The sequence below is a fragment of the Typha angustifolia genome, chromosome 1 (genome assembly GCF_048772165.1).
Source record: "Typha angustifolia cultivar Huaian chromosome 1, ASM4877216v1, whole genome shotgun sequence".
Classification (NCBI taxonomy): Eukaryota; Viridiplantae; Streptophyta; class Magnoliopsida; order Poales; family Typhaceae; genus Typha; species Typha angustifolia.
In genome coordinates this window covers 1,864,457-1,879,466 of record NC_133239.1, presented here as the reverse complement: position 1 = coordinate 1,879,466, position 15,010 = coordinate 1,864,457, and the positions used below count along the sequence as shown (strand labels likewise).

Sequence of the window (15,010 nt, the reverse complement as noted above, 5' to 3'; positions counted from 1 at the left end):
GGACCGTCAAGGACGATGCGAATTTATAGAATATAAAGAGAATTAGAAAAAGGGAGAATAATGACTCATTGACAGCGATAACGGTTGCTTAATTGACTGACCCTAAGAAATAAGAATCACTCATTTTGAATCTATCTCCTAAATATTACAAGTATTTCTAAGCTTTATATAATCTTGAAGTTTTGAACTCCTTTGGAATCATTCTTAGTCTATCAATGGTGCCAATGTTGACTTATGCGCGTTTCTCCAGTACAAGTCTAAGTCTTTAATCCAACACTCAGGCTTAGAGACAAATTTTTGATCGATTTATATTTGGAGATTTCTAGATGACAACCACAAGAATGATTGACTTTGTTGACTATCTACTGGTCCACATAAACAGTCTAGTCTCGACGAGTTTCGGACCGTACTAAGTTTGTGGTCAGAATAAATAAAATATTCTAAGGAATTTCATTGTAAATCAATATAAGGTTGTATTACTTTGTTTAATCAACACAAAGAGAAAAGATAATAAGCACAAGTTGCTTTTTAAATACTCGGGGAACAATTTCCCAACGATTATTAGTTTCAAGGAAATGCTATACATTATTCATGAACAGCACGAACTGTGCCTTTGGACAAACATCATTGGAAGTAAACCCCAACAAAATTTTCAAGCTTTGACCCAAAAAAGAACTGTTAGAAGAACACAATAGGCTCTCCTTTCACACAAACAAAACAACTTAGTCTTCCGACCACAAACTTCATTGCCTTCAAGAAAGTTTCAAGAAACTTCAAATCATCTAATTGGCGGCGATCTGAACCAGATCTTCAGGAGCATCCTCTTTAGCTTTGGCCTCATCTCCCATCAAATACTTGTCCACTTCAGCAGCTGCTTGGCGGCCCTCAGTGATAGCCCAAACGACGAGTGACTGTCCGCGCCTGCAGTCCCCTGCAGCAAATACGCCATCCACGCTGGTTGCAAATCGCCCAAAGTCAGCTTTGAAGTTTGATCTGAAGTCTCGTTCTAGACCCAGCTGATCTGCAACAGTCTGCAAGGATATAGAGAGCATGTGAATTAGACCTTTAAGGGCTTCCTTTCTCCTGAGTATCTAGATACATTGGAAGATGAACTTAACTAACCAATACATTCTAATGTGACAACATAAATGTTATCGGTAAATCTGTGATAGGTACTACAACCGGATGAATTTTCTAAAAATAAAAGGTACTAAATATGCAATTGAATAAACTTCCAGCAAAAACTTGTGGCGTGAACTTTGCAAATAAGCAATCCGATATATACCTTTGTATCATTATGTGAAACTCCAAGCAGAAGGCAGATATTCTGTAAATGTAAGAAAGGATGCGGAGGAACCAACAACTATGTGCAGATTTACAAATTGGGAATATAGAATACTTTATGTCATCAGAGTATTACATAATACAAGGGTAAAATTCACAAAAACCCCATACAAAAGAAGAAAATAGTTACAGTTAGTACAGCACATGTCAATCATATAAAAAAGAAATATCAAGATAGCTAACTGAAGGTGAATGCAGGATGTGTAATAACTGCAAAGGGATAATGTGAATAGATATCTGTAATTCTGTATTATGGAGTAAACAAATAGTAGAACAAATATTTGTATTATCATGTAAACAAATAGTAAAAAGAACTGACCGATTCAGGACCAAGGAAGCCCAAAGCAAGGAAGACGAGGTCAGCATCAATTATCTTTTCAGTGCCCTCAATTTCCTGGAAGTTGTATCTTCCACTGCTATCCCTCACCCGCTGTACACTTATCACCTCGAGACCTTTCACAGCTCCATTTTCATCACCCAAAAATCGCTTGGTTGAGACGAGATATGTTCTTGGATCCTTCCCAAACTTGGTTTTAGCTTCCTCATGACCATAATCCACTTTGAAAACTTCTGGCCACTGTAACAAAAGAACACAAAAATGAGAATTTTGCACTTCAGGCCACTTTTCTTCATTCAGAATGAATTTTAAGGAGAGAATAGGAGAAAAAACGGCCAGGAGGGTAAGATGAAAGCAAGAGAAAGGTCAGTTCTCCTCTCTTGCCATATCCAAACAAGAGAAAGAAAAGCTTATTTTCTATTGCCTCCCATTCTTCAAGGTCGGGCAGACAGAATCACAATAGGGAAAAGTAAAGCAGCTCCGGATTGTTCTTTTTCTGGCCTTTTCTGAAAGCTTATTTTCATAACATGACAATCTGATCTATATTTCAGTTCATGTGAAATTCAATTTAAAGAAATTTAAGAGTTTTATGGTGCAATATATATGGCAAATAATATTGAGAGAAACGGACCTGGGGCCATGGGTTATCTGGCCTTCTTTCACGAGGTGGCTCCGGTTGAAGTTCTAAATTTACAATGCTGCTGCAACCATGTCGGATGGATGTCCCAATACAATCAGTACCTGTATCTCCGCCACCTATAACAACCACCTTTTTCCCCTTGGCAGATATGTAATTATTGTCCTGCAAATTGCTATCAAGCAAGCTTTTGGTGTTCGCATGAAGAAACTCCATTGCTAAATGAATCCCTGTGAATTCCCGTCCAGGAACTCGCAGATCCCTGTATAAGAATGTGTTCTTGATGCATAAGATACAGATAGATCATAGGAACCAAAGTAGTCATAAAGAAAAGGACAATATGATGAGATGATACATCAGCTATATATCATTAACATAAATTCACAAGTGTGTGTGTGTGTGTGTGTGTGTGTGTATATATATATATATGCATGAAGAAACATGCACAAGTAATTAAAAATGAGAAATCAAACAAATTCAAGATCATAATAGTTAATTTGCATATGCATGATACTACATTGTGGACAAATATTAATTCAACCTTAACAGAATTTAAACTAGAAAACTTGTTACTCCCCTCAGAGTTCATAATTTCTTAACTACCTGTATAATTTTTCTATCAGGTCTTATAACAAGACAGACAGTGCTAAATCAGTCTTATAAAATGTCAAACTGCAAAAAAGGATTTTCAACAACTGAACTATTTGGTAGAATACTTGCAAATAAATTCCTAAGAATTTACTTTTCACAAATAAGTAATAACCGCTAGCAAGAAAGACATGCAATACAACCTACTAAAGTTCAAGTTATCATATTTGCACATCTTCAGCTAAGGTAGGCATGTGCTTTATTACCTTGCTTTTGTAGCTCCACAAGCTAAAATAATTGCATCATTTTCAGAACGAAGACGATCGAGGGAATACAAAGGATCCGTTCCAACACTGGCATTCGTCACAAAATTTATCCCCTCCTTAGTCATCAAATCAACTCGGCGTTGGACAACATCAACCTTGTCTGCCTTCATGTTTGGAACTCCATACATCATCAAGCCTCCGATTCTGTCCGCACGCTCGAAAACAGTTACTGAATGGCCCATTTTGTTTAGCTGATCAGCAGAAGCCAAGCCAGCTGGCCCACTTCCAACTATGGCAACTTTCTTTCTGCATAAATGAAACAGGCTGTGAAGTGACACTAGTGTTGCACAGACAAATGAAAAGATACTGAAAGTGAGAAGCCTATTTTTTATGGTTTAAATTTATCAGTCCTGCAGATAATACATTTCAATGTTGAGAAGACCAGCTTCTCATATGCTATTTAATTCGGTAAATAATTGTCATACACAACCAGACATGTCACAGAGAACTAAATTTGTCAGGAAAAGTACTCTCAAAGAGTATGAACAACATGCCAGCATGCTTATGTCATTCAATTGTTAGTCAAACTGTCATTAGCTCTCGACATTATATGATCCAAGCACTTCTCTTGTGCACAATGAATCTACAGTAACTTTCCTGAAAAGCATGATGTGATCCCAACTACTCAACCACAAACTATATAATAGACAGAAGCACACAACCTAGTAATGAAAAACTAAAGAGTTAAGACTACTTATATAAGAAAAAAAGAGTTGAAGCAGAATTTGGACAATGAATACCCTGTTCTATGAAGTGGAGGTCGAGGTACAACCCATCCTTCTTTAAAGCCTTTGTCTATGATGGCACACTCAATGCTTTTTATGGATACAGGCTTCTCAATGATGCCAAGAACACATGAACCTTCACAAGGAGCAGGGCAAACTCGGCCAGTAAACTCAGGGAAGTTATTTGTCTCCAGGAGCCGATCCAATGCTTCACGCCACCTATTCTGATGGACTAGCTCATTAAATTCTGGTATCTTATTTCCAAGAGGGCACCCTGCCCTAGAACTTTCCTGCAAAAAAAAATAGAAGCAACATAGATTAAGTCATCAGAAATCGGCAAACTGGTTCCACAAAAGAACATGCAAAGCCATTGGCAAGATGGCTAGGATTTCAACAGTATCATGCAAAAATTTAAGTCAGAAATAAATGGCCATTTCCCACTTCATTTGTAAGGAAACCATATGTAACAACCACAAAATACATAATAAGTTGAATGAATTTCTCTTTGCTACAAGTGAACTTTAACTCCTCTAATATAGCAGACCTTTTATAAACCTTTTAAACAAAGGTAAAGATGCGAGGACTAGAACCAGATGGCTACATCATGGTTCAATTCCAATCACAGTCACTAAAAGTCTAAAACAAAGTCAGAAAACCAGGATGCAACATAAGTTTTTAAATCCATATAAAGGCAGTGGACACTAAATACACTAAAAGGATTCCCGTACCTATTAGAGAGTAAATTGCTTGCCAGACAAATATATCACCTGTAGCAGATCATATATATAAAACACGCACAGAATTTCCCCACATGAGAAACCTTGAATTATTATTTTTTCGAAATCCTACCATAAACTAATCTTTAATTGTTCTAGCACACAAATTTTTAGGCATGTAGAAAGTCCAAAGATACTAGAAATCCTCATTACATGATAATTAACTAAAATCACGGAAAGAGCATTTGCAACAATTTACGGGTGCAAATTCAAATAGTTACCTGGTGACAGAAGGGGGTTCCGCAATCCATGCAACGAGCAGATTGTGTTTTCAGTAGTGGCCCAGGCACTGATTCAATAGCAACTTCCTTCCAATCATTTGTTCGACTCTCAGGATCTCTGTAGGAAATGTTTTTCCGCTCATATTTAATAAAGCCACCCTTCTTTACAGGATCATCAACCTCAGTTGGCCTAATTGATGGTTCAGCATATTGAACTTCCTGCTAGTAAATGGATTAGCCAAGGCTGAATTAAGAATGAAATTCATCAAGAAAGATAAATTTAACAGTCTACTGAAGAGGACATCAGCTTCAAGCAAGACGGTGCAAACATGAGAAGACAACTTCTACTTCTCAGGAATGGGAGAGTGGTTAAATGAACAAAGAATCTGTGACCGTATCTACCAAGAAATTTCCTTACCTTTTTACTCGATGAGGAACCTCTCGACTCCTTAAGCTCATCGGATGCTTTAATCATCTTTCTTTTCTCTTGCTTGTCAGCTTTAGCAAGTTTGTTGTCGGCCTTCATGTTCTGGAGAACCTTCTTATAATCTCGTGGAAATACTTTCACAAACTTTGGAAGAAAGCTTTGGAAGTTGGAGAGGACTTCTTTAGCTAAAGCACTTTCGGTATGACGCCGATGTTGCTCTATCATCATTCTCAACTGTATGACATCATCTTCTTCTACAACATCCTCAAGATCAACCAGCTCGGGATTGCATCGACTGTGGAACTCACCGTCCATGTCGAGAACATATGCAACTCCACCACTCATACCTGCAGCAAAGTTCCTCCCAGTCTTCCCAAGTATAACAGCAGTGCCACCTGTCATGTACTCGCATCCATGATCACCAACACCTTCTACTACTGCTTGAGCACCTGAATTACGGACACAAAATCTCTCTGCTGCCATTCCATTAAAGTATGCCTCACCTTTTGTAGCTCCATATAGAGCAACATTCCCGATGACTATGTTTTCCTTTGGATCAAAGGTGCTTTTTCTTGGAGGATAAACTACAATCTTTCCACCAGATAACCCTTTCCCAACATAGTCATTGCTGTCCCCTTCAAGCTCAAGGGTGATTCCAGGACAGAGAAAAGCACCAAGGCTCTGACCAGCACTTCCAGTTAGTTTAATATGGATGGTATTTGGAGGTAGCCCCTCCAGGTGATACCGCTTTGTAACTTCATGACTGAGCATGGTACCTACTGCTCGGTTTACATTTTGAATCGGTTCCTCAAGGTAAACTGGAACACCTGTTTTGAGTGCAACTTCTGATAAAGAGATAAGTTTGTTATCCAATGCCATGTCCAGACCATGATCTTGCCTCTCAATACAGTACTGAGCAGCTCCTGGCCGAATCTCAGCAGCAGGCTTAAGTAGCAGTGAGAGATCAATATTTTCCAATTTTTCGTTGCTTTTCACCACTTCATTATCAACCTCCAGCATATCTGCACGGCCAACCATTTCATTAAGTGTGCGGAAACCTAGCTGGGCCATGATTTCGCGGACCTCCTCTGCCAGCATAAAGAAAAAGTTTATGACGTGCTCTGGTTCTCCAGCGAACTTCTCACGAAGTACTGGATCCTGAGTGGCAATGCCAACTGGACAAGTATTCATATGACATTTTCGCATCATAATGCAGCCAAGAGTTATCAGAGGTGCAGTGCTGAAACCAAACTCTTCAGCACCAAGTAGAGCAGCAACAGCAACATCTTTTCCAGTTTTTAACTGGCCATCTGTTTGAAGAACTGCTCGACCACGAAGGTCATTTTGCACTAGAGTTTGATGTGTCTCTGCCAAGCCAAGCTCCCAAGGAAGACCTGCATTTTTTATGCCAGTCCAACGGGAAGCCCCAGTGCCTCCATCATGGCCAGAAATCAGAACATGGTCAGCATGCCCTTTCACAACTCCACTAGCAACTACCCCAACACCAACCTCTGACACCAGCTTAACGCTGATTCGAGCCCCTGGATTTGAATTCTACAGAGAAGGAAAGAAGAATTAGCATCCTGATTGACATATAAGATATTTGGTGTGTATTTATAATTTATAGGTACTAATCTTGGAAGAAAAAGCAATATTCTTTATCTGGCAATTATTGAAAAGACTCCAGAAGACAACAATACTACAGTGCAGAAGAAAACAATAATATTGCCAATTTAAGACAGTTATAGTTATTGCAGAAAATAAGAGCTTTTCTTGGAAATAATGATTATATACCTTTAGGTCATGAATGAGCTGGGCTAGGTCCTCAATAGAATATATATCATGGTGGGGAGGAGGACTAATGAGCCCTACACCAGCAGTGGAATGTCTTGTGACTGCGATATCCCCAATAACCTTATGGCCTGGAAGTTCACCTCCTTCACCTGGCTTTGCCCCCTATAAAAATCAATAACAGGATATCATCAAAATAATTCAAGAAAATGTTCTTCGAAATGGGGGAAGTCCAAAAGTGAAATAAGATGACAGTAAGAGAAGACATGATAGCTCTTGATCTTGCATTAAATAGAAAAGGATGTACTGAAGGGATCCATATAGCTGGCCCCTCTCAGTGGTCATCATGGTTGTTGTGTCATGATGCATATGATAAAGCAACAAGTTGTGTTGCTATACAACCTCACCCAAAAGCTACATCATGTATGGATGCAACTGAAAAAATGGATGCCTTGTAGAATAAGCAGTATCTATCCCACAAATATAAGGACAAAAAAGGAATATTTTGTTCCAAGAATGTAGCTGGTTCCTGGTAGTACTAGGGAGGCATCAAACAATCAACATAAGCAGTTGGAGAAAAAGAATTATACACTGTGAATTATAAGTACATGATTATGAAAAAGAAGCTAGACCAAAAGAATTATATAGATCTCTAGGGTAGAACATATAATTATGAAAGATACCTGAGCCATCTTTATCTGAAGTTCGTCAGCATTGGTAAGGTAATAGCTTGAAACTCCAAACCTTCCACTAGCAACTTGCTTGATTGCACTCCTCCTTGGGTTCATTGAACCATCAGGAAGAGGCTCCATACGTGATGGCTGCTCACCTCCCTCACCTTTTATAAAGGTATAACATGTAAAAAAATTTAGAAGCAAGTGAGAAGACAGATACTTAACAAAAATCCCGGCTTAACTAGTACCAGGAGTAGGAGACCATATGTAAGATAGTGAGAATTGTCAAAGAGACAATTTAATATGCTGTTAGGAGAAACACTGATGTATTCTGCATATAACACACATATAGTTGATGCTGTTAAAATTTAAATGATAAGCTCATCCAAACAGAGATTGCCTTCTTGGAATCCTTACCAGTATTAGATTTGCCTCCAATTTTATTCATTGCCATAGCAAGGGCAGTATGTGCTTCCAGTGAAATTGAACCATAGCTCATAGCACCAGTACAGAAGCGCTTCACTATCTCACTGGCAGGTTCCACCTCATCTAAGGAAATCTTCTCAGCAACATCCTTGAACTTCAACATACCACGCAAATTGCAGGTCTTGTTCAGCTCTTGAATTCGTCTAGAATATTCTTTATATGCGGCCACGCTATTAAGTTTGGCTGCTTCTTGTAGTTTTCCGATGGCAAGGGGATCATTGAGATGCACTTCACCTCCTTTCCTCCAATGATAGTCCCCTGGATTAGGCAATGCAACTGCTTCTGCACTTCCAGGTGGTAAAGCTCTCAATGGGAAAGCTAACTCATGAAGGTGAAGAGCATCTCGAGCCAGCATTTCAAATGTTGCACCCTCAATTCTACTTGGAGTGCCTTCAAAACACTTATGGATTACCTCAGAAGCAAGACCCAGTGCTTCAAAAATCTGAGCACCTTTATAAGATGCCAGAGTGGATATTCCCATTTTAGCAAGAACTTTCATCATTCCATAGTTACTAGCATAGAAGTACCTCATGGCAAGTTCTTCTCGTGTGTAAACCTTGCCATCATCTTTAGGAGGGATCTTCCCATCGATCTGCAACCGCCATATTGCTTCGATAGCTAAATAAGGGCATATAGCATCTGCGCCAAATCCAACCAGAGTACAAAAATGATGCACTTCACGAGGCTCAGCGGACTCCACCATCAGGCCTATGCGTGTGCGCTCAAGCTTTGAAACAAGATGTTGATGAACAGCACCAACTGCCAAAAGGGAACTGACAGCAACACGCTCTGATGAAAAACCTACAACAGAAGATTCGAAGAAAAGAAGGGAGAGGTTCAGATATTCGGGAGCTTCAAATAAGAACTAGAATCTGGAAACAGCAGGAATGCACAAATCCATCTGGCAGTTCAGAAGAAACATTCATTTACAAGGGCAAAATACGGATTTGAGGAAAACTAGTCTACCAGAGATTGGAAAGGTAGAAAAGAGAAGTTAATTCAAGCATATTCTTCAAGCATTTTGAAAAAAGAAATGAATAGGGAAGCAGCAATAAAACGATAATATTATGGTCTATGGACACAAAATTTGGTGTAGGTCAATCTCGCTAAGGTAAACATGTAGCTGAAATTGTGACTGAAATGAAAGAATATAGCTAAAAATATTGGGATTCAGGATTGCAGTCTCAGTATTGGCAACGGTTGTGTTCCTCTACAGAGAAGGATGTGGATTCACAATGTGCCATCCTCAGTGAATAATTAGCTACTTTGCTCCATTACAATGAGAACTAATTATAAGATTACAGTTTGCAAATTATACTTACCTCTATCAGACAGTACGAGGATCCTATAGCCGTCACGAATTGCATCACGAGCTTCAATACAGATTCTATCCAAAGTTTCCTCCAAACCTCTTCTACCACGTGTTTTAGGATAAGTGATGTCAAGCACTTTACTCCGCCATCCACGGTAGTTCATCTTTTTAATTGCCTCCATTTCATTTTCGGATAGAAGAGGACTTTTCAGTGCTATCCGATTACACTGTTCTTCAGTGGTTTCAGATAAATCCCCTTCTGGACCTATCATGCATTCCATAGATGTAACAATTTTCTCTCTGATAGGATCAATGGGAGGGTTGGTGACTTGAGCAAACATTTGTTTGAAATACTCAAATGAGAGCTTCTCCCTTTTTGACATCACAGCCAAGGGAGTGTCATTTCCCATTGAGCCAAGAGCTTCAACTGCATCTTTCCCCATAGGCAGCAACAGCATCTCCAAGGCTTCTACTGTGTAACTGCAATTAAAAATTAGTTACAAATCAATCAAATTGGCAAAAAAAACCCAAAAAGAAAAGAAAAGAAAAACCAGTAATACTATAATTTACTTACCCAAAGGCCTTTAGTGGAGTTATAATTCCATGAATACCCATGTTTTCGACATTTGCATCGAGATTCTGTATAAAGATGAAAATAAATAGAACTTAGGTTTACTACTGCTGTCAATCTCTTTCTACATCAGTCTAAATTAACTAATATAAATTCAATACATTTGCCGTGATTTGGACTTACTGAAGCTGTTCCAGATATGACTGGAGGAATCCTGTCAGTTTCAGCTAAAGAATTAACAATATTATTGAGGCATATCTTTTGTCTCTTAAGCCACTCCCCATATGGTCGTGCTTCTGAGTATTCCTTCTTGAGATGCTCGTCATCAACGACAGCATGGTTTTCAAAGTCCACCAATAACATCATTCCAGGGTTTAGTCGCCCTTTCCTGGACACATCTTCAGGGGAAACATCCACAACACCAACTTCGCTAGCCATGATAACACGCCCACTGTGTGTAATGTAGAAGCGACCAGGCCTCAACCCATTACGATCCAACGTTGCTCCAAGATACCGACCATCAGTAACTAAATACAAGAATAAGTAGAATTTAGCTTGCATTAGCATGAGAACTGAATGTCTATCAGATATTAAACAGAACTACTTCACAAATCTTTACAAATCTTACATGATATAAGAGCAGGCCCATCCCACGGTTCCATCAGTGCTGAAAAATACTCATACAAAGCCTTTCTATCAGGATCCATATTTTCATCATTCTGCCATGCCTCGGGTATCATCATCATTACAGCTTCTGGTAGGCTTCTTCCAGCTCGAACCAAAAGCTCAAGAACACCGTCGAAAGCACCTAAATTAACAATACTCTCCCAGTTTAGAGTTGAACAGAAAAAAGGTTTATAGGTATGTTCTAATGCTGCTAAAGTTTGAAGTGCAAATCTACTTTAAAATATATGCATAAAATGGTGCAGATTTCATGTCAATTCCCACCTGAATCTGACGAGCTAGCATCGACAATGGGTAAAAGTTTCTTCATCTCATCTTTTGACAAACCGAGTTGCTTGCACTTCAGAAGACCCTCACGTGCCTTCATCCTGAGCAAAAGACAGATCCACCATATATAAATAGTTGAACATATATAAGCATTGATGTTACTGTACAAATATGCATGCCAACTGGGAAAAAGGAAATACAAAGGTTGTCTAAGACAGTACCAATTCTTATTTCCTTTAAGTGTGTTTATCTCCCCATTATGACCTAAAATACGCATTGGTTGAGCACGGTCCCAGCTGGGAAAGGTGTTGGTGGAGAATCGTGAGTGGACCTGCATCCAAATATGAAGTTTGAAAATTGATATCCTACTATCTCAAGTGCATATATTTAATAAAATTAGAAAATTATGCATCAAGGCAATCAAAAACCACTGTAACTTTGATGTTCAGATGTAATACAAACTAGTCTGGGCCTAGACTACCTTCACCAAAGATTATTGCTTTCCACCACCCAATGAAAGTTCCATCTTCCAGACGAACTGCATCAGATTCAGCAACCAGGTTTATATGGATCAACTAAGATGGTCTCCTACCAGGCCACGCTAACTTTGCTGTTCAGATCTAATACAAACTAGTCTGGGCTCTAAACTAACTTCGCCAAAGATTATTCCTTTCCACCCACTCAGTCAAAGTTTCATCTTCAAGAAAAGAACTGCATCATAGTCTGCAACCAGGTTTATATGTATCAACTAAGACGGTCTCCTACCAGGCCACTCCAGGTGAGAAGTACTTCATACTTTTAAGTTTTAACAACACAAACATCCAAACAGTAGACACAACTCAAAATTCGGAAAAAAAAAAAATCATTTAGCTTCACAAGTCTTCTGCTGCCAATATTAACTTGACTATGATAAGAGTTCATGCACATAAAAAATGTCAAATGAGTAATACCAGTGCCATATAACTTGTAAAGTTATCATCGCCAAGATCTGCATAATAGTATTTCTTCAGCTGATTTGGCTTTAGTTGACCTTTGTAAACAACAGTCCTGTAAACAAAGAACAAAGAAAAGTAAGTAATCCCGTCATCAAATTATTCATAAGCTTAATCTTTTGTAAGGGACACATTAAGTGTAAAAATTATCAGAAAGAAAGAGGCAGCAAGAACTCAGTCTAAGAAAGATTCTTCTTCATAAGAGCACAAGTTTCCATTTGATTCAAAAATTATATTCTATTATTGAGAAGAAAAACATCAAATCTCCCAACATGCTCAGGCAAAAATGGACAAGGAACAAACAGTCTCACCTTGAAGATAGTGAGCATATATAGAAGTCTTTTGATGCACCATGCTGCATATTTAAAGTAGCTCGGATAGCTACCATCGAAACCCTCCTCAGTATATACATCTGCATTTGACAAAAGAGACGAGACAAATATTATCATAGAAAGTCTTGAGCAACGTACAATGTTTCTATAATTTGACCTCCCATATAATCAGAACAGTGGACATGGATGAGTCAGGAACTGACCTGCTGCTCAAGATCAGCACTGGATTTTGAACTTTTTGAAAGAAATACTTGTTCAATGACTGGCTCTGTTCTCACCGCAGAATCACCCAAATCCAAGTTATCAGTTGGGACCAAGCGCCATCCAAGAACTTCATGTCCCAGGGACTCAGCAACCTATATATGAAATATGATATCTCTCACCACCAAGCAATCAACTAAAGAATATAGAGAACTTCGTTTACAGAAAGTTAGATAGATCATTAGATAATATAAAACCGGGTTCATCCAACAATACTAATGATTGGAAATTCAGGCAGACCTGTGTAAATACAGTTTTGCTTTCTACCCGACGTGTCTCGTCTGTTGGCAAGAAGAACATGCCAACAGCATATTGGCCGGGTGGTGGCAGCTCAAATCCAGCATCCTTGGTTACCTGGAACCAAAACCAGAAAATTAAATCCATAAATTATAATGACTAAATGCCCCGAAAATAGAAGAATATCTGGTAACTTGTTTGAAAACTATCGCCAACTACATATGAAACACATAAAAGGTAAATTCTAATCTCAAAACAATGAAGGAATAGACATACCTCCGCAAAGAAGTCATGGGGGAGAGCAACAAGGATACCAGCTCCATCACCGGTATTCTTCTCACAACCACATGCGCCACGATGGGCCATCCTCTCAAGCATCTGAATCGCATCAGCGACCTGCAAAATAGACCGACCAATATTAGTAAAACATGCTAAATTTCAATCACAAATTGCCCATTAGGTCTGAATACTCACAGTTTTGCGTTTATACTCCCCGGAGAGCTCGGCTATAAACCCAACACCACAAGAATCCTTCTCGAAGGAAGGATCGTAGAGGCCCACGGGTTTCTCCGGCAACTCCGACAACGACATGGACGGCGAAACAAGTCTCGGCTTCGGCTGCCATGCTTGAACCCTTTCTTCCGGGACCGGAACCTTCGAGCCGAGGAACTCGCTGTCTAGATTAACCGCTTGCAGTTGTCTGGAAACAGAGTACTGCGTTGCTTTGCCTCCCCGGTGTATGCTCCTCTTAATGTTCGCAGCAGGAGGAACAGCAACCGACTCATTTCGCACCTTAAAGGTTAAACCTTGCGCGGTGGACATCGCCGGAGACCTCTAGACGAACTGGTTCTTTGACGATTTGAGATCGAAATCTGATCTTTCGCAAAACCCTGATCCAAAATCAACCAATCTTATGAGGAAACCCACAACCCATAAGTCAAAAAATTCGCACAAAAGTTCAACCAAATGACCCAATCGAACTAAAAACCTTTACTCTCAAACCAAGCCAAAGAAAAACTAGGAAAAAGTAAAGAAAAACACAGGAAACCCGATCTTCAACCCACCCTTTTGATACACTTGACCTCGGGAAACGATAAAAAAAAAAGGCAACAGATCTTGCTCTCCGCTACCCCTCTTCACCAACCTCGTGGATCTCACCGGATTCGAATCCACAAAAAGCGCCAAACAATAAAATCCCACAGATCCCTTCACAACCGCCTATCCCCCTCTTTCTCTCTCTCTCTCCCCTTCAACTCAATCCTTCGCTTGAGATAAGGAGATCGCAAATGGAAGACGGCGCAAAAGACAAGATTCCCAAAACCCTCGTCTTCCCCTTCACCTCTTATCTCCCTCTCTCTATTTCTACGCCTCCCTGAGGCGGAGCACCGCTATATATAGAGAGTGACCTGGGAGGTAAGCAGGGACCATCCCATCTACCCCCGCTCTCGAATCATTTTTTCCTCATAATTTTATTTCCATTTTTCCACTTGCGATTAAAATCGTTAACCTCAGAAAATGGACTCCTGGGGCCCACCGCCAGGGATTCCCCCCGCCCCCTATGCGGCACGCGACAGCCGCTCGTGGAGGGCCCCACGAAAGCGCACGTGGACTCCGCCCATGGGCTCGCTAGCCTCGGCTCCGGACCTCCGCGGCTCCGCAACTTACGGTAAAAAAAAGATAAAGTTTAATTTCCTTCCCTTTTAACAACTAAAACGTATCTCATCTCACTAATCACGAGATTATCCAATAATCCACTAATTAACACGTCCCGCGGTATCGGAATACTGTACAGCGTTAGCTTCACCAAAGTCAACGATAAGAAGAGGAGGCAATCGTACTGGAGATGATTGATTAGATGTTTTAGTTGCTTTTTGGGTTTTGCCTCCCAGACTAAGCTGTAGAATTAATTTACCCACTGGATTTGATTGGGTCTAGCATTAATCCACGGTTTAGGATAACTTTTAGCCAAATTTGCATCTAGATGTGGCTTTTCGTGCATGAATATTTTACTAGATTCACCGC

General features: G+C 39.7%; 1 protein-coding gene across 2 annotated transcripts; it reads right to left on the bottom strand.

Moving 5' to 3' along the window:
• Window positions 1–521: 521 nt before the first annotated feature.
• Window positions 522–14,355, bottom strand: LOC140758168 (glutamate synthase 1 [NADH], chloroplastic). Of its 2 annotated transcripts, none has more exons than XM_073094253.1 (23): window positions 14,053–14,355; window positions 13,463–13,878; window positions 13,265–13,384; window positions 12,992–13,105; window positions 12,694–12,846; window positions 12,470–12,570; window positions 12,117–12,213; window positions 11,388–11,497; window positions 11,164–11,267; window positions 10,844–11,023; window positions 10,399–10,742; window positions 10,219–10,283; window positions 9,655–10,124; window positions 8,264–9,133; window positions 7,856–8,010; window positions 7,176–7,337; window positions 5,373–6,935; window positions 4,955–5,176; window positions 3,973–4,247; window positions 3,173–3,478; window positions 2,313–2,580; window positions 1,664–1,921; window positions 522–1,031 (listed from the first exon to the last, which is right to left on the bottom strand). In XM_073094253.1, the coding sequence occupies exons 2-23, from the start codon at window positions 13,808–13,810 to the stop codon at window positions 783–785; spliced, it is 6,534 nt and encodes a 2,177-aa protein (XP_072950354.1). In that variant the 5' UTR covers window positions 13,811–13,878; window positions 14,053–14,355; the 3' UTR covers window positions 522–782. The 2 variants fall into 2 exon arrangements, with proteins under 2 accessions (XP_072950354.1, XP_072950362.1); XM_073094261.1 differs by having other exon boundaries at window positions 4,955–5,173; window positions 14,053–14,354.
• Window positions 14,356–15,010: the final 655 nt, after the last annotated feature.